The sequence below is a fragment of the Mercenaria mercenaria genome, unplaced genomic scaffold (assembly GCF_021730395.1).
Source record: "Mercenaria mercenaria strain notata unplaced genomic scaffold, MADL_Memer_1 contig_1019, whole genome shotgun sequence".
Taxonomy (NCBI): domain Eukaryota; kingdom Metazoa; phylum Mollusca; class Bivalvia; order Venerida; family Veneridae; genus Mercenaria; species Mercenaria mercenaria.
The window spans coordinates 48,761-70,040 of NW_026458988.1; the positions used below are offsets into that span (position 1 = coordinate 48,761).

The 21,280-nt window shown below is 34.9% G+C and overlaps 1 protein-coding gene across 1 annotated transcript in view; it reads left to right on the top strand.

Annotated features, from left to right (window-relative positions):
* LOC128551364 (transcription intermediary factor 1-alpha-like) overlaps positions 1-19,474 on the top strand; it is a gene marked incomplete at its 3' end in the record, with an annotated part of 31,727 nt that extends 12,253 nt beyond the window's left edge. The window contains exon 2 of the mRNA XM_053532212.1: positions 18,397-19,474. Within this exon, the coding sequence (XP_053388187.1) occupies positions 18,490-19,474 (985 nt within the window). The remainder of the gene's footprint in view (positions 1-18,396) is intronic.
* Positions 19,475-21,280: the final 1,806 nt, after the last annotated feature.

Here is a 21,280-nt window from a genome sequence, read left to right on the forward strand (position 1 = left end):
TAAAAGAAAAATTCAGATATAAGAAAGTCATGCATGTATTTAAGGATAACATGGTGTAATAGGCCTCAATTTCACCAAATGCGTTCATACAACTTGATAATGTAAGCTTTAAAAATGTCATACGATAGAAATAAGGTGCATATTGACAAGTTATATAGTGACAGAAGTTCTCAAAAATTGCCTTTAGATTACCTCCCCTGATAATTTTGGTTTTTCATGAGTTATCTCCCCTAAAAACTAGAAAAAAATGATTTTCTCCTTTTCCCTATGGGGAATTTTAGATTTCTTTTTGATATTTGTATCAGAATCATATAATACAGCTTTCTACCGTAAAATTTTCTCAAAACTCAATTCAGATTCTCATAATCAAAGAAATCATATATTTCCCATAGGCATCAATGTTAACTTCAATACCGATTATCTCCCCAAAAAATGATAAAATTTGAAAAATCTCTCGGTGAAAAGTTTTTAATTTTGAATGTCTTTAAAGTGACCAAATTACATTTAAATATTACCATCCAGTTACAAGATATGAAATATGGCTATTACACCATGTTATCCTTAACTATAGATTACCTAGGTAAATACTGAAAAGCAGACTAAACACTCAAATCTTTGAGCAGCTCATGATCATAAAATGCAACAGTGATAAACTATAATACATTAACAATATCAAGCACTGGAGACATAGACAGATACAAAAATACTGAAGAATTTAAATGCTGTGTTTCTTATGGTGCTGTTGGATCATTTCAAGTATTTCATACAAATTATATAAGTATTAAAAGTAGTCAAAACTACAAAAACTTTTTAAAAACAAGTCACTTTATTTTTAACCAACGTTTCGGCTACATCAGCCTTCTTCAGGGTTCAAAATAAACATAACAAAGGAAGTGACGTCAACGTCAAACGACGTCGATGACGACAACGTCAAAATTAAACAAAGAGTTTGGCGTAAAAATCATAAACAGGATCATAGTATGATACATAAAAACTGGTGAAAAAATGCAGTATAAGTGCAATGATTAAGGAATGGCACCAGTAAAAACTGATTATGGAATACATACAAGTAATAAAATATACATATATAACAAGTATTTCAGAAAGGCATTAATACAGAATTTTTGAATTCATTCCTTGTGGAGACACAGTGCCCAAACGGTACATCCAGGAAGTCTCTTTTAAAAGTCTTTTCCAAGGATTAGTTACTTTATCAATGGGCATAAAAGAGAAATCCTGGATAGTATGTCCTTGAGAATTAAAATGTTCAGAAACATTAGTAGTAGTTTCTGGATAATGATTGATATCAAATCTATGACTATTCATTCTTTGTGAACATTGCTGGTGCGTTTGTCCAACATACTGTTTAAAACATTTATTACATGTTATTAAGTAAATAACATCAGTTGAATTGCATGACAGATCATGTCTAACATTATAACAAGATGAATTGGTGGAACTAGAAAATGAATTATCTTCATTAATATTTAAGCAGTGTGTACAGCGACATCTATAACATTTACTTACACTACAATTTTTGTCTTTCTTACTCAGCCTAGAATGAACTAAAACATCTTGAATATTCTTGGGTCTTTTGTAAGCAACAATAGGTTTATAGTCATATAATTGTCTAACACTCTCTTGTTGAGAATACTTTAAAAGATTCCAATATTGGTTTATTATTTTACCAATATTGGGCAAAGATGGATTGTAGGTACATACAAAAGGAATGACTTTATCCGTATTTTTGCTACTTTATATATAATCCCTAGTTGGTAGATTTTATTCATTACAAATGATTGTCATGTGTTGCTGCTATGAAGTAAACAACTAAAATGATTAAATGAAAATCAAACAACAAACAAATAGTGATTCGATTATAACATGCAGTGATTCACAAAAAGTAATGCTAATGCTAATGCTAATGCACCCTATGTAATGCTAATTTAATGCATTATTTTGACAAAAATGAGTAATGCTAATGCTAATTTAATGCTGATTCTTTCTAAGTAATGCTAATTTAATGCATTACTTTTACAAGTAATTATTAACAACCCTGGTCCGTAGACACTTTCATTGCATGCATTGTTTTAGCCCATAACAAAGGGAGGGTTAGAAAGAAATGTATTATTCCTTTTTGATAGCTTTTAACAATTATTTAAGTGATGTATAAGATTAAAACTTATTCTTTACCCATTGTACTTACCAGATTCAGATTGTACGTGCAAGATTAAATGGGTAACATTTTGCATTTGGAAGAAGTAAGTTTCATTAGAAATATATTTATCCTATGTTTTGTATTAAGTGTGAAATATCATTGAAACTTGATAAATAGCCCCAGTATGATTTTATAAATGATATTTGTCAAAAAACCTTCATTTCTTTAGTGTCTACGGACAAGGCATGTGTCTACGGACAAGACATTTTGCAATTCAACAACTATTTATATCTCTATAACCCAGCTTAATTCTGTCTAATGTTTATCAACTTAGACACTATTCTAGCAGCTTTCATACCCATAGTGATCAAACTCTAATATTATCCTTCACAAAGGAAACGGGTGTCTACGGACAGGACGAAAAATTTGGCCCGTTTATCATTGTCCGTTCAGAGTCAAATTTGAGGAGATAAGAAATTTCCACCTGAAAGAATGCTATTATTTTCAGAAGAAGGTAGACTGAAGTTCACACAGAGACAAATAAGACAGTAAAAAAAGATTTTTTTTTATAATGAAATCACATAATTATCTGATATGAGGAAGAGCAAAAAGGCAAAATATGTAACAAAAGGGTCATGTCAGTCTTCAGTACATATCTTCTGTTGTGGGTGACATAGTTGAAATAACTTGCAGCTGAAAGAAGACAAATTTTCCTGTAAATCAAATAGCACAAAAATGTCTTGCTGGTTCAGGTTTTAATTCAAATGAAAAGAAAAAAAGCACATTTTTTTTAGCTGAAACAACATAACGCTGTATTTTGACCTTTTTCCTGTTATTGGACAGCATGGCGTGCATTTTATATGTACATCAGGCACCTGAAAGTAGTTTTACCTGCAACTGGGTAGTGATTGTAACTCCTGAAGTGCTGAAGACAGAATATATAAACATGCACTTTTAAATATGGGTGTATAACATGGAGCACATAAAAATATGCATTTGATTGTGACTGAGACGACAGTACTTCGATTGTCCACTTTCTATTTTGTTGAAAATATCAAACTTCTTTTTATGCCCCCGAAGGGAGGCATATAGTTTTTGAACCGTCTGTCGGTCTGTCGGTCCGTCCGCAATTTTCGTGTCCGGTCCATATCTTTGTCATCGATGGATGGATTTTCAAATAACTTGGCATTAATGTGTACCACGGTAAGACGACGTGCAGTGCGCAAGACCCAGGTCCGTAGCTCAAAGGTCAAGGTCACACTTAGACGTTAAAGGATAGTGCATTGATGGGCGTGTCCGGTCCATATCTTTGTCATCGATGGATGGATTTTCAAATAACTTGGCATGAATGTGTACCACAGTAAGACGACGTGCAGTGCGCAAGACCCAGGTCCGTAGCTCAAAGGTCAAGGTCACACTTAGACGTTAAAGGATAGTGCATTGATGGGCGTGTCCGGTCCATATCTTTGTCATCGATGGATGGATTTTCAAATAACTTGGCATGAATGTGTACCACAGTAAGACGACGTGCAGTGCGCAAGACCCAGGTCCATAGCTCAAAGGTCAAGGTCACACTTAGACATTAAAGGATAGTGCATTGATGGGCGTGTCCGGTCCATATCTTTGTCATCGATGGATGGATTTTCAAATAACTTGGCATGAATGTGTACCACAGTAAGACGACGTGTCACACTTAAGACCCAGGTCCGTAGCTCAAAGGTCAAGGTCACACTTAGACGTTAAAGATCATTTTTCATGATAGTGCATTGATGGGCATGTCCGGTCCATATCTTTGTCATTCATGCATGGATTTTAAAATAACTATGCATGAATGTGTGACACAGTAAGACGATGTGTCGCGCGCAAGACCCAGCTCCGTAGGTCAAAGGTCCTAAACTCTTAACATCGGCCATAACTATTCATTCAAAGTGCCATCGGGGGCATGTGTCATCCTACGGAGACAGCTCTTGTTCAAACATATTTTTTCTCTAAATTTGTTTCTGTTGTGTGTGTAACATATTTACCTATTAGCCCGGCTTATAAATCCTAAAATATGGCCGAACCTTGCACATTTTAATAGAGACTTAAGATAATACATTTCTTAAAGAACAATACCAGAAGCTAAATTCTAGATATGGAACACTTGAATCAGTCAGCCATGAAAGCCTGGGCAAACTGTTTTATGACGTCATCTTTAGGACTATTGAATTCGTAAAAATAATTTGATTATGTTCAGCAACGTTTAAAATTTTATCGCCTTTTTCGAAATTTCTAATAATCTGGTGACAAAACAACTGGGCTATTTAGAGCTTCTCAAAGTTACATTATTTTAAGAAATATCAAGAAATGTTACTTTTGGAATAATTTGTATGAACGGGGATAAATTATCTAAAACGACGTATCATATTTCTTAAACTTTACATCCTGTTTTCAAACAATGACAAAATTTTTATAAAATAGTGTTATAAAAAAGAGGAAACATGATTGTGTTCATAATTAGAACAATCGCTTTAGAATTGTTCCGACTATAAATGCCTTTTCGGGTTATTTTAAACTTGTCCACACATATGGGAGAGATGCCTCATATTTTGCTTATTCTAAATGTTCTATATTTCTTTCTTGTGGATACGAACTAAACCTCGTGTTTATGTAATAATCAGTTCATATGTAATCTTAATTTGAAGCAATATATTACTTAATATAACATAATAAAGAACAATGTAGAGTGGTTAATTTCATGACTATTTCGCAACAGAGCTAGGCTAAGGGATGGCATATAAAATACTAAGAAAAGCAAACCCTTTCTAACTGCTAGAAAGCAAGAAATGTATATAAAACTGAAAGAAGAAATATTCCCTTAAAGAATATTTGTAGGGATAGGTCAGAGAGATTTTATTAGTACCACGGTGTTGCATACAGCTGTAAACTGTATGACAACATGCACTTACCAAATCTAGTGTCTTACTTAGACTTTTTCAAATACCGTTCAAATTACTACATGCGCATATTTTTACTCATTTAGAAAAGTATATTGATAGCAAAATGTCAAAATTACAGCTAATTGAAACATGCAATATAAAATACTTTTATTCACATCAATGCCTCAACCCATTTAGAAGTGGCTCAATAAAAAACTTAATATATCTAAGTATCTAGCTCACATTTTATTGTCTATTGTAGTCATTCAAAACAGTTGTTTAAAGCAATAATTTTAAAAGTGGTATGTGAGATAATATTTTGACACGAACTAATGCAACTTGATCCCGATAAGGTAAAATATCCGGAAAGAAGGTGTCCCGGCTGTAGTATGTCCATGGATTCCATGGATTTCAGCATGGTCTGTTGTCCATGGAGTATTGGAACACATATCCATGGACAAAAACTGTGTATCCCTGGATAAAAATCCATGCCTGTCCAGGGACAGTGGCCATGGACAATGTCCATGGCATCCATGGCCAGTGTCCAGGGCATATCCATGGACATTGTCCAGTGTCTAAGCCATCCATGGATGGTGTCCATGCCATCCGTGGACTGGGTCCATGCCATCCAAGGACCTGTCATCATGCAGCACTTCTTAGCCTAACCTGGCAATTGTGGCTTGAACTTCCTACCGTAACAGGGCATTTGTTCAAATCTACATATCAGACAAGTGGATGTCTGGTAAAGAATGATAAATATTCACTTAGCTTTAACTAAAAAATTAAACTAAAAGATATATTAAACATAAAAATGATTTAATAGAAAGTTATGAATACAACAAAATCATTTTTGGAGTTATGTTGGCTCAATATAGGTGGCACTAGAATGTCTCTTATAGCTTTGCTAAAACCATCACCAGGGTCAGGAACCTCATTCCAGCCATTTCTGAAATTGATATAAACAATTTATATTAATAATTGCAATTAAAATGTTTAGACAATACAATATTACCTATGTGAAATGAAAACTCTAAATCCAGAATTAATTTGCAGTTACCATTTAAATGTGGTATCAAAACCAATTACTTTATAATTGGACACTGAAATGAAAATAAGAGCACAATCTGTGGGTACTATCCCTCATCTCAGTAAATGCTTATTAATAATGATGACAGACAAGCTTAAAAAGAAATTTTAGAATTTCGTACTGACAAAAAATTAATGTCATAAAATGTTGATGGAATTATCAGCCTGTCAGTGAAACCTTATCCCCAGCAAGATAGATTAATACATCATCAACCTTTTATAGAAATAAATATACTAGTATAAGTGTTTGCAAATATTTACTTACAGTTTAGTGTTTGATGGGGTCTCTGTCTGTGATCTCATTTCATCCTGTAGCATAGTCACTAAAGCCATCAAATATCTCTGATTACATCATTTCATTCATACATGTTGAAGACAATGCTTCTAATAACTAAATATGTACACTCTTGTATCTGCAAAGTAAAATTATAAGATAATGTTTAGACTTCTTGTAAGCCAAAGTGATTGTAGAACTAATTACAGAAAATGAATAATAGAAAACTGCAAGAACTCTATGCATTAAATAAACTGTTGCTACTGAAGCATAATTATGTATCATTCACATATACCTTAAAAAATACCTGTAACCAGGTGAAAGTTTAAGCCACTGAGATGAATAAAGTTCCTAATTCAGTCTATTTATTTTAGTTCTGGGATAATATAGATTTAAATTATATTTTAGTTCAGAAAGTTTAATGTTCTTACCTGATATCTCTGTAAAAGCATTTTAGAATTTCAAGGTACAAAATTATTTAGCTCCATTCCATTTTGCCTCCAACATCTAGAACAAAGCACTTCCTGTTTACATTCAAATTGTATGTTGTATTCATGAGCAATATTCCTTGATACAGTATAGTTACTGAAGGGAATATCTGGAATGTTCTTAAAATATATATACAGTTCATGAGAATTTTTCTATTTATTTGCTCACAGAATTTGCAAAGATCACAGAAAAAAATAAAAAAGTATTGGGATTATTTCTTGGGGCTACATGTGTAAAACGGCTTCAGAAGCCTGCATTTCCATTGGTCTTTATCTTGGTCAGAATCTCCAGATGTTATCAGCTATCTCTGTGTGTTCATTTATACAACAGTACACATTGAACAGCAGTGTATTAACTGGCTGTAAAAGCTAGATAATTTATCACTTCCTGGATTATCAAAGGCATAGACTATTCAATTTATAATATGATGAGTTTACATATATGAGCATAATTTCATAACAATTTCTTTGACTATATGACATTTAATCCTTATGAACTACTGTATTTTTTTTGGTGATGTTCAATAACAAACTGAAAGAAATAAATAGCTTATATAGTGGGATATATTTTCAATGATGTATGATATCTTGTTACATCAACTGTCAAGATGAATTAATAAAATGATATAATTCTAATTTACATTTTTTTTAATATGCAAAATGAAAAAATTTTATTTAGTTACATTCCTTGTTTCATTTCAATTAATTTGAATACCTATATGACCATAAAACTAAGGACAGTAATGTATTAATAATTTTTTTTAAAAATCCCATTTTTTCGACTTAGAACTTTTTCTGCCTTATTCATCAGAGAATTTCTAAGTGTGAACAGAAAAGCTGACCATGGACCATGTCCATGCTACTATTCACTTTCCATGGACAATGTCCATGATAACCTTGCCTTCATCCCTGGACAACTGTCCATGGATTCAACTTTTCCATGGAAAAACTCCTAATTCACCTGGATATCCATGCTCTGGCCATGGATATCCATGTTTTAACCATGGATAAAAATATCTGGCCATGGACATTCTACAGCCGGGGTGTGTTGTGTGTGTCTGGATTGGGTGGTGGGGTGGGGGAGAGAGAGTGGGGGGATACTTATCCGAATATACTTTTTAACTGATGAATAAAACTGAACATTTGCGCATGTTTGAAACAATTTATTTCCTTATTTCCTTACTAAATTTCATTTCGGGGTGTTTTTACCTTTCAGAGATACATTATTCTATTATATAAATTAATAAGGAAAAATGTATGATTGCTTAATAATATTGTGACGACTTTGATCTAACATATTTTTATCAAACTGCATTTCACCATTGAGATGATATACTGTGCTAGTCTGTCATATGACTGTAGACAAAATATTGATAAATGTACTTTTACATATGTTTCTAACTCAACAAAATACATTACAATTTGGACAGGCTACCTCATTAGTATAAGTACCATTACTATGACTTTACGTAAAGCTGGAACAATTGCAGTATGGTAAATGTGTATGGTACCGGATGTGACCAACGGGAAAAATGTATTGTGACACCACATTAATACATTTGCTGTAGGGTTCCCGAGAAGTATAACTCCCAAAATATGTAAAATTAAACTGAATATTTCAAATAGTAGTTATAAGATACACATCACTGTCGTGGTTTACAAATTTATATTTTGGTATGAAATACATGATTTTTAATTAAAGCGCGTGTGAAGACTACGCCATCTGTAAGCTTAACACGTCCATATGTTTCATACCCAGGTGTGAACCACTAAACCACAGTGTATTTCTTTATGAAAGGGGGTGTAAGATGAACATAAGCATTTTTACACATCTTAGTACTTTAAAACGATTGCATTTGATGAAATGAAATGAAATAAATAGTTCTACCGAAGTTAATTGGCTTTCCAAAACGGGACTTCAAATATCAGAACGTTTGGATGTACAATTGCTTACAGACGTCGCATCGCCATTCTTTTGTGATTATACTAGACATTATTAGTCACAAGACACTTTCATGATGTTGCATGCTAGTATAAATATATGCCCTAAATTGAAAAGTTTATCTATAAAACAGTTAAAGTAATGCAAAACTGAATCAATGTAAACAATATGAAAGAAAGACAAATAAAAAATGTGCTTATATAATATAAATAGCAAATTAGCAGTTTCCGTTTTGGTATGTACTACATTGACGCGTCCGAAATACGCACCCCTTAACATTTAAAACACGAATATATTTAGCTGATTTTTATTTTTCACTATGGCCATAGACCTTTAGGATAATAGGTCAATAACAATTTTGTAAGACGATAGGTCAGTAACAACTCTGTAAGACTTTTTCATGCTTTGTGTGATTAAATTATGTTCTCCTGTCAATTTTCTTTCAATCTAAGATATTCATTTGTCACATAGAAATATAGTTTGGTTAATGTAAGAAATAAATCGCGACTTCTTGGTTGTATTCTTTGCTTCCAAAGGATCTTTTTACAGATTTTATTAACTATCACAACAGCAATCTTTAAGTGCCGTGTGGCGGCTGTAAAAAGTCTCCCCGATTCAGTGTTGTTATATTTTCTGGTCCTTTGGGATCATGGAGTCCATTCAACATATGTGTAATAGAGTTCCGCTTAAGCCAGCGCTAGGGGGCGTGAGAAGTCTTGCACATTTCATTAACTCTCATGAACAGACTCAATCAAACCGAGTCTGCTATTGTTATTCTTGGTTGCATTCTTTGCTTCCAAAGGATCTTTTTACAGATTTTATTATTACTGTTCATTTGAGTATATCTTTAATTACATTAGTTTGTAAAAATATAAAGAATGATACACACATCATGCCGTTACAAGAAGAGTAAAACAGCTTTGTTAGATTTATAGAAACATTTCACTTAAAATATCACACCCATGTCTTTATATAAATCACGCTGTTAAAATTATCGAATTTAATTAGATATATTAAAACATTTTGGTTCAATTACTGCACATCTGAGCTCTGAACTGTGATAAATCAGGTGAAAAACCACTTGACAGCCTTCTTTATTTCTATTCTTACATGGTCATTGAAATTTCATGATAAAATTTTGCTGGGCTTCATTTATCCAAGTAGTAATAAACCGGACGTCATGTCACCATTTGACGTCATAATGGACTTCATAATGCTGTCATACCGGACCGCGCGTCAACCGTTGTTTATCGCAGATTCTAACACAATCAAATTCATTTTCCTATCTGATTATTGTGTATTTTTATATATCAATACATTTTCCTGACGTCACAATTATTACGTCAGTCGCAAAGGAACAGAAATCAACACAAAATAGAAAATAGGCAAATAGTAGCATTTGATGTATGTCGTCAAGGATGTGTGTGTGTTTGGGTTTAACGTCTTTTTCAACAATTTTTCAGTCTTATAAACGACGGTGTCTACTTGTAGCAGTGAGCACAATGCCCAACTTTATAGTGCTGCCACACTGGCATATCACACCGTAAACACGTGGCATGATACCCCATCGAGTCGATTCGAGCCTCACTCGGGGCGTTGAATTCTTCATGTGAGGATGCCATCCAGCTGGCTTATGGAAGGTTGGCGGTTCTACCCAGGTGCCCGCTCGTGATGAAATAATGCACGGAGGGGCACCCGGGGTCTTCCTCTACCATCAAAGCTGGAAAGTTGCCATATTACCTATAATTGTGTCTGTGCGACGTTAAACTCATCAAAAAATACCCCATCAAGTCACATTATACTGACACCGGGCTGACCAGTCCTTGCACTATCCTGTCAATACTTAGTGCCGAGCGAGGAAGCTGTTAGTACCATTTTTACGTCTTTGGTATGACGCGGCCGGGGATCGAACCCACGACCTCCCGCACTCGAAGCGGACGGTCTACCACTAGGCTACCGAGGCGTACTTTAAAGTCCTTCGTAACGTGTAAGAATCGAAATGATATATCAAATTTAGTGATATGCTCTTCAGTGTTTGCCATCTGATGCGTATTATTATATCACTCGAGCTACGCCCACGTGATATTAATTCTTATTTCTTAAATATACAGATATTGACTACTTTTTTTTTTGTTTAACTGCAACCAAATCCAGAATGTGCAATTTATTTAATGGTAAATCGCCATGAATGATTCCACTTAATTATTCTTTTTGAGACCACGAACCGTTTAATCTAAATACATAAGTGCCTGGATACTTGTAACTAAGCGATACCAATATTATAACACATAAATCACGGTAATGCGACAAATATGCACGATATATTTCCAGTTACCGATTACCTCCCTTTTAATTGCGTTAACTGATTATTTTCCAGGAAAATGATATATTCGTTCGCAGATAATGTCACAAAAGTGTAATAGTGTTGTTTTAAGGGTTTTGTATTGAAAAATGAGTATTATATTACAAACATTTTACGGTGATTTTGATAAAAAAAGAATGAACGGCAGCTGTTCATAAATCACAATGAATATTTTATTCTTTTTCTGAAATATATTATTTATTTACATTATTTTAATTTTGCATTCCTTTAAGGCCAGCATTTTTTAATTTTCTGGTTTACGGGAGCGCCGACCCTACTTTTTGACAAAACAAAATAAAAATAAAAGTCATTTTCAGTATTTTTATTTTCATTTTACCCGCCGACCGTCCATAATAGCTGCTGCCAAAAATAAAAGTTTAACTGTATGGTAGAGGTTTTTAATCTAGATCAGTAGACGCATGAAAAATGGCGGCCTACATTAATGTACATTGTGTGAAATTAAATAGGAAAAATATACAAGTTTACAGACAATAATCTTTGGAATAAGTTGACAGAGATAACAAGTATTGTAAACAAATTGGATCTGAGTAGAAAATACAACATCTTAAGCTCGACATTAGGAGTAATCACCTACGAAAAAAGACCTTCACCTGTCAACGCTGTCCAGATGTTGAAAAATCTGGCGTATCACATGTACGAGATTTGTTGTCTGTATATTATAATTAGACAACGATCAAATTCATGTGGGACTGTCAGAAAAATACCACAATTCATAAAAAAGGAAAGAAACCAAAGAAATGGCACGACGGAAGAGCAAAAGTGAGTCAACTGGCTAAACACATTTTTTTTTTACTTTGAAGTCTTGAGCAGGTCCCAGAAAAGTCACAAATTAGCTATATAGCTAAATCTAGCTATATATAGCTAGAAGTAGCTATAAAACCAATACCAATAATGCAAAATATGTGAAAACAAGATGCAAAATGGTCATAATTACGTCCAAAAGGTTTATAAGATGAAAGACAATAACACAAATCCAAGATTTTTGTAGTGACATTTTCAATAACTGTGGCAGTATTTTGCGATAAATCATCACTGAATTTTTCTCTTGTGATAATCATCGTAGTATAAGACAAATTTATAAATGACTAATCGCAGAAATTCGCAACATGTATTGAAACTGAAACTGCATAGATCTCCATTCTTTGTGATTGTCTTCTGTCTCATAAACCATTTGAATGGGATAATAATTATTTTACATTTAATATACACATATGTTAAACAATTGTTATTGGTTTTATAGCTATTTCTAGCTATATATAGCTAGATTTAGCTATATAGCTAATTTGTGACTTTTCTGGGACCTGTTGAGGGATAGTTTTCAGTAGTTCTGTTCTATATAAAGTGCAATTTCAATGTAAAATGACACATGTACCTGCAATTGCTTGACAATGATAAATGTGATAAAAGATTCAAATTAGTCAAAATAATTGGACAGTCCGAGTGGAACTAATGGCCATATGAAAAAGATTCTCTCAATATTTCCTAGAACTGTGTAAAATTAGTTTGACTAAAGTTCTAGCCAGCTACTGTAACGCAAAAGATAATTATCAGACATGAAACTCCCAGCAATAGTCTCATGTTCACTTAAGTATATCGATAAAATCTGTAAGAAGACCCTTTGAAAGTAAGTATGGGATGAACATTCAGACACTATATGCCACATGTGCTTTTGACACTGAGGAACACATAATGACATGTCAAGTAATAAATGTTTTTTCGGACTCATAACTTAATAATTCCAAGTCCCATCTCAGTGAAGGGAAACTGGCTGAGTCGGACCATGGCTGATTCGGCCCAGGCTTATTCGGACCAAATATTTTGGCTGATTCGGACCAAATTCTTTGAACAAAAGTACAAAATAACCATATATTTTGGCTGATTTGGACCACAAACTTTGATTTAAGAGTCAATAAGGACCATATATTTTGGATTTTTCAGCAATGTTCAGGAAATAGTCTTGATTATAGGGATTTAACTTGAAGTCAGGACATTTATATGATAAAATATACACCGTACAAGCAGGTAAGAAGTTTTGACAAGCTAAAATGCATCAGTTTTGCATTTAAATAAGCATTTTAATAATTCTTTGCATCAGAAATTAAACTTAATACTCATTATTTTTACTCATGATATTAGTGTCAGGAACAATTTGGGCCGAATAAGCCAAGTAAATTTGGGCCGAATCAGCCATGGTCCGAGTCAGCCTGTATTCCAGTGAAGAGTCTTATAAATCTCAGATAATGTTGTTTGAACATCAGTCGAGTGGTTGTTATTTTGTACACATTTTAACTGAATCAAAATTCAGATTGATTTGGCTTGTCGTACAATATAGGTGGCACTGACAGTCGCTAAAATATAAAACAATATTCAAGCCACTGAAACTTTACCAAAGCAATTTAATTTTAAAGTCAGTGTGCATAATATTTATCAATTCGTAACTTTTCATTTCTAGTATGACAGTGCCTGTCTTTTAAGACTGCATCTCCAGCGAAGTAATATGCATGTATGAAGGATGCAGACCTAAAGTAGTCATTGTATATCCCCATTTTAATAGCAGTTTTTATTCATGTTTATATAATAAACATTATGCAGTGTTCTTATGATATGACAATGTCAACTGTGGTATATGTATATTTTATTATGAAAAATGTTTCCATATGTCTATTTTTACTACAAAATAGATACATACAAAAACACAAATAGTGGTATCCTTGATGACTTTGAAAATGGCATTATTCATACAAGCTACACATAAAGAAAACAACAGTATACTGAGATGATGAGATATAAACCAGTTCAGAATAGTTCATTTGTGAGCGTGTATGCAATTTAAGCTTGCAAGCTTGTTTTCTGTGGTTTACAAAAAATAAAAAAATTGTATCCTTTTGGACGTTTTATTTTTATTTATTTGGTCGACTGCTCAAAATTGGGACTTTTATTTTTATTTTTATTTGTCCCCCCCGACCCAATTTTTTTGAAAAATCTCCCGTAAACCAGAAAATAAAAAAATGTTGGCCTAAAGATAAATTATATAAAAATTTTGCCAGGATTCAATAAAAAATATAACTACTAAGAGCATTTTTATCAAAATAACGGAAGACGTTGCGCATGATTAAGCTTGAGAGTAAACCTGCTTTTGGTACTATAAATAGAAAGATATTAACACAAAACACTTAAATCCGAAAAATCTTAAAGATTCATTAAAAATTGAGTGAAATATGACGATTTAAAAGGAAATTTGCTGAAAATATCCTTTATATGAGTTGTCTTCCCCTGACAAGAGAAGATGCGATAAGTCAGTGTTCCATATCCAGATTTCTATTTGACATAACCTTCAATCGTTTTATGTTCATGGCTTGTCTTTGCTAAAAAGTGCAAGATCGAATGACTTATAAGCCGGGCTATAGGTACTCGGGGAAATGAAAACTGATTAACTGATATATTTTTTGAAATATTGCAGTTTTGGGTCATTTTGACAGTTCTACTTTCACTTTCATTTTGCAACTTTTGTAATTTTTTATGCCCCCACTTTGGCGAGGGGGGGGGGTGCGGGCAGGGGAGCATACAGATTTGCCCTTGTCTGTCCTTCCGTTTTTCCATCTGTCCGTCCGTCTGTCCGTCCGAGCTCACATTTGCATACTTAGGTGGCTATAGGAACAATAGGTAACTGTACTTTTTCTTTCATGTCATTCATTCCGTAAGGCTTTTATGTGGCTATTTTTCTCTTACGTGGCTAAAAGAACAATAGAGAGAACAAAAGAGTAGCCACATAAGTATCCATATGTAGGAACTTCCGTCTGTCTGTCCGTCCGTCCGTCCTTCTGAGAATGTTGTGTCGCGCCTAGCTCCAAAAGTATTTGACGTAGAGTCACAAAACTTTACAGGAATGTTGGTCAGCATGTGTAGTTGTGCACCTGGGGTTTCACTTCCGGATTCATTCAGTCATGTAGGAGTTATGGCCCCTAACTTTGTAAAAATTGGTCATTTTAGTGTTGTGTCGTGCCTAGCTCCAAAAGAATTTGATGTAGAGTCACAAACCTTAACAGGAATGTTGGTCAGCATGTGTAGTTGTGCACCTGGGGTTTCGCTTCCGGATTCATTCAGTCATGTAGGAGTTATGGCACCTGACTTTGTAAAAATTGGTCATTTTAGTGTTGTGTCACGCCTAGCTCCAAAAGTATTTGATGTAGAGTCACAAAACTTTACAGGAATGTTGGTCAGCATGTGTAGGTGCACCTGGGGTTTCGCGTCCGGATTCATCCAGTGGTGTAGGAGTTACGGCCCCTGACTTAGTAAAAAATTGGTCATTTTAATGTTGTGTCGTGCGTAGCTCCAAAAGTATTTGACCTAGAGTCACCAAAGTTTACAGGAATGTTGGTCACCATGTGCAGTTGTTCACCTGGGGTTTCACTTCCGGATTCATTGAGTCATGTAGGAGTTATGGCCCCTGACTTAGTTAAAAATTGGTCATTTTAATGTTGTGTCGCACGTAGCTCCAAAAGTATTTGACCTAGAGTCACCAAAGTTTACAGGAATGTTGGTCAGCATGTGCAGTTGTGCACCTGGGGTTTTGCGTCCGGATTCATTCAGTATTGTAGGAGTTATGGCCCCTGACCTAGGAAAAAATTGTCATTTTAATGTCATGTAGTGGGGGCATCTGTGTCCCATGGACACATTTCTAGTTTAACATTTACATTGTTTGTAACACTTTCAAGTCCCGGAGTACCAATGTTATATGACTGTTAACATGATTGTGTTTATCTTCTTTTCAAGTCTGTTCTATGGAATGACTTTGACATTTTCATTTGTATGAGTAAATGGTTTTGTCTTAGTTATAGGGCCTCATTGAAAATAAGATTTGTTAATTATGTATGAAACTTAATGAGTCTTACCCTCTTTAAATAAAGAATTCATTATTATGTCTCCCACCGCACAGTGGTGTGGGAGACATACGGTATTGATTTACTCCAGTGTGTGTGTGTGTGTATATGTGTCTGTCACAAAGCTTGTCCGCACTCTTAAGTCAAACATTTCTCACCTGATCTTCACCAAACTTGAACAAAATGTGTCTGACCATAAGACCTTGGCCAAGTTCGATTACTAGCCAATTTGGCCCAGGCACTTAGGAATTATGGCCCTTGAATTACCGAAAAATCCTCGGAGCGCATGCGCTTTCGTGCACTACTTTTATTAGTAGTATAGGGTACGTTTTGGGTGCAAGAAAGCGCATGCACAAGTAGTATAGGGTACATTTTGGGTCCAAGAAAGCGCAGACTGACTTACTATTTAGATGATTAGGCAGTTGTGGGAGACATGCGCTTTTCTCAAAAGCATCTCTAGTTATTATTATTATTATTATTATTGATCTTTTGGTTTGGGTATTTTGTAGCCTTGAAATTGCAAAATATAGCATTAAACCATATCTGTATGTTTAACAAAGTATTTCTAACCCAGAAATTTATTAGCATTGAGTTGACAAAATTCAGTATTTTAAAGGCGAATATATTTATGTTTTACTAGTTTAGTTGTCCTATTTTACTTAGTATATGCACTGAACAAAATCTAGCTATTGTGTGTCATAGGAAGTCGCAAAAATATGTTATGAATCGTTCAATCGTCCGAATCTCTTGCAAAAAAGTCTCCTTACTAAGTTTGCCATGACACCATAAGTAAAATGAAAAGTGAAACAATACTTTTTTCATATCATTTTATTTTTTTTCTCACAGTTACAATATACAGGCAAGCTTTCTAGCATTTTTATACGCCCGAAGGGACGTATTATGTTATGACGCTGGTGTCCGTCTGTCCGTCCGTCCGTCCGTCTGTCCGTCTGTCCGTTAGCAATTTCGTGTCCGCTCTGTAACTCTTGAACCCCTTGAAGGATTTCAAGGAAACTTTACACAAATGTTCACCACACCGAGACGATGTGCAGACCGCATGTTTTGGATGTCTCACTTCAAGGTCAAGGTCACACTTAGGAGTCAAAGGTCATATCAGTTTGTTTCGTGTCCGCTCTGTAACTCTTGAACCCCTTGAAGGATTTCAAAGAAACTTGACACAAATGTTCACCACACCAAGACGACGTGCAGAGCGCATGTTCCGGATGACTTGCTTCAAGGTCAAGGTCACACTTAGGGGTCAAAAGTCATATCAGTTTGTTTCGTGTCCGCTCTGTAACTCTTGAACTGCTGGAAGGATTTCAAAGAAACTTGGCAGAAATGTTCACCACATTGTAACGATGTGCAGAGCGCATGTTCCGGGTGACTCGCTTCAAGGTCAAGGTCACACTTAAGGGTCAAAGGTCATATATGACTTTGCTTTGTGTATATTGCTCTGCATTGCAGTGGTCTTGTTTTTATTTGGCAGATCTCTTTTTTGTACTTACAATAATTTTTTTTTAATTACTTCCCTTTTATGTTACTATAAATAGCTTATTTTGAAACTTTTTTATTATTGCACGTAGCGAAAAACCGAGACCACTTTTCTGTGGTACAACATGGATGGTACCTCCAATTTTAAGGTGTATTTTGACATATCTATACCTGATAAGGATTTTTTTGTAGACTTTGATTTTTTTTTTTTGTGGACTTAGATTTGTTTTTTGAAGTTTTCCTTTTGTTGTTCCAGTCCTTTGGGGCTACAACAGTCAAGTTCTTAAAATTTTGCTCCAATCCTATGATGTAAGCCTTCGGGCGTATATTGCCCCGCATGGCGGCGCTCTTGTTGTCAATGGGATGAATTCCTAACAATTGAATTTAAAATAATTAACCCTTGTAAATGCATGTTTGTTATATAAAAAGAGTGTAACATTTATAAATAAAGGCAAGAAATACTTAGCGTATCATTTCAGATCATAAATTTTTAACAAGTTATTACTTTACAATGTAGATGACAAATAGTAAATAAATATATAGTGTGGAAAAAAGGAATAATATATGTTTTATATTTGTATTTCGATTTACATGTGCCGTAATATTTTTTTCTTGCATAAGTAGAAAATGTTTAGCAAAATTGTTTACTTTAGAATGGTTTTCATTTAAAATGAAACCCTACACCTATGCAAAATATGGCGCTTTTGTTCTTTAAATAAAATTTCTGTGACTTCTTATAAGTAAAATTTATACTTTTCATCTGGAATTGATTTCAGATAGCCGGATGTTCAGTCCTGCCGCAGAGGAATAACAGGTCAGGAACAGTTAAACCAAGTCCATCCTAATAGGTTCACTACATACCAGGACAAATGGCTACTGCAGAAGGCGAGCATGGTTCTGATTTTGAAGAGACGATGTTCTGTGAACCTTGTAATAAGGAAGGCAACACTGTTGAAGCTGATGGGTTCTGTTCCGATTGCTCTGATTACTTATGTTGTACATGTCTAAAGTATCACAAAAGATTATTAAAAGATCACACACTGTTTGATAAATCAAACATGCCGCAGGACTTCTGTTTAGAACGATGTATATTCCATGCAAATGACCTGGTAAAATTCTACTGTATGAAATGCGACAACACTGCATGTTCTCAATGTATACCAATTAAACACCAGAGTGAATACTGTGAATTTAAGCATATCCCTTCATATATGCAGTCACAAGATGTATACGGAGAAATGAACGAAGTTAAGAAATGGCTGAAAACTGTCAAGGAAGAAACAAGTCGCACTGAAGATGAGAGTGGTCAAAAATTGAAACAAGCAACCCTTAACACGAGTGATATTTCTAAGTCAGTCAGTCTCCGGAAAAGGTACATTAAGGACAAAATTGAAGAGCAGCGTGTTCATATTTTTAAAGCACTAGACGAGGAAAGGGTTGAATTTATCAGGAAGCTTGACGAGAGACAAGGCCTAAGAAAGGAGCAATTATTTGAACAACAGAAACTTATAAACAGTAAAATAGATGATGAAGTGAATCATTTGGATGAGCAATTAATGTTATACCCGAGAAAAATACAAAACATTGCGCTAAACAGTGCAAACATAAGGTCGAAATTAGAGTCCCTTACCACTGAATTAGTAAATAAAGAGAGACAAGGACGAAAAGCTGAACTTTTCTTGGCAACTAGAAGAGTTAAGCAAAACATGAAAACGCTCCAAAGAGACATAGATGATGTGCGAGAAGAGAATGTAGCAAGATGCTTTAGCTTTAGACCCAGCAAAGAGGACATCAGTATAGATGCACCGGAGAATGTCTCGCTTGGATGTCTTAGTGAGAAAAATCAGCAGAGAGGTAATTGTTTTATTATGCAACATTTTTAGCTCACCTGTCACATAGTGACAAGGTGAGCTTTTGTGATCACGCAGCGTCCGTCGTCCGTCGTCCGTCCGTCCGTGCGTTAGTCCGTCCGTCCGTCCGTCCGTGCGTTAGTCCGTCCGTCCGTAAACTTTTGCTTGTGACCACTCTAGAGGTCACATTTTTCGTGGGATGTTTATGAAAGTTGGTAAGAATGTTCACCTTGATGATATCTAGGTCAAGTTCGAAACTGGGTCACGTGCCATCAAAAACTAGGTCAGTAGGTCTAAAAATAGAAAAACCTTGTGACCTCTCTAGAGGCCATATATTTCACGAGATCTTCATGAAAATTGGTCAGAATGTTCACCTTGATGATATCTAGGTCAAGTTCGAAACTGGGTCAAGTGCCATCAAAAACTAGGTCAGTAGGTCTAAAAATAGAAAAACCTTGTGACCTCTCTAGAGGCCATATATTTCACAAGATCTTCATGAAAATTGGTCAGAACATTCACCTTGATGATATCTAGGTCAAATTCGAAACTGGGTTACGTGCCATCAAAAACTAGGTCAGTAGGTCAAATAATAGAAAAACCTTGTGACCTCTCTAAAGGCCATATTTTTCATGGGATCTGTATGAAAGTTGGTCTGAATGTTCATCTTGATGATATCTAGGTCAGGTTCGAAACTGGGACACGTGCGGTCAAAAACTAGGTCAGTAGGTCTAAAAATAGAAAAACCTTGTGACCTCTCTAGAGGCCATATATTTCATGAGATCTTCATGAAAATTGGTCAGAATGTTCACCTTGATGATATCTAGGTCAAGTTTGAAAGTGGGTCACATGTCTAAAAAAACTAGGTCAGTAGGTCAAATAATAGAAAAACCTTGTGACCTCTCTAGAGGCCATATTTTTCATGGGATCTGTATGAAAGTTATTCTGAATGTTCATCTTGATGATATCTAGGTCAAGTTCGAAAGTGGGTCACATGCCATCAAAAACTAGGTCAGTAGGTCAAATAATAGGAAAACCTTGTGACCTCTCTGAAGGCCATATTTTTCATGGGATCTGTATGAAAATTGGTCTGAATGTTCATCTTGATGATATCTAGGTCAAGTTCGAAACAGGGTCATGTGCAGTCAAAAACTAGGTCAGTAGATCTAAAAATAGAAAAACGTTGTGACCTCTCTAGAGGCCATACTTTTGAATGGATCTACATAAAAATTGGTCAGAATGTTCATCTTGATGATATCTAGGTCAAATTCGAAAGTGGGGCACGTGCCGTCAAAAACTAGGTCAGTAGGTCAAATAATGAAAAAACGTTGTGACCTCTCTAGAGGCCATATTTTTCATGGAATCTGTATGAAAGTTGGTCTGAATGTTTATCTTGATGATATATAGGTCAAGTTTGAAACTGGGTCAACTGCGATCAAAAACTAGGTCAGTAGGTCTTGAAATAGAAAAACCTTGTGACCTCTCTAGAGGCCATACCCTTGAATGGATCTTCATGAAAATTGGTCAGAATGTTCACCTTGATGATATCTAGGTCAAGTTTGAAACTGGGTCACATGCCTTAAAAAACTAGGTCGGTAGGTCAAATAATAAAAAAACCTTGTGACCTCTCTAGAGGCCATACTTTTTCATGGGATCTGTATGAAAATTGGTCTGAATGTTCATCTTGATGATATCTAGGTCAATTTTGAAACTGGGTCAACTGCGGTCAAAAACTAGGTCAGTAGGTCTAAAATTAGAAAAATCTTTTGACATCTCTAGAGGCCATATTTTTCAATGGATGTTCATGAAAATT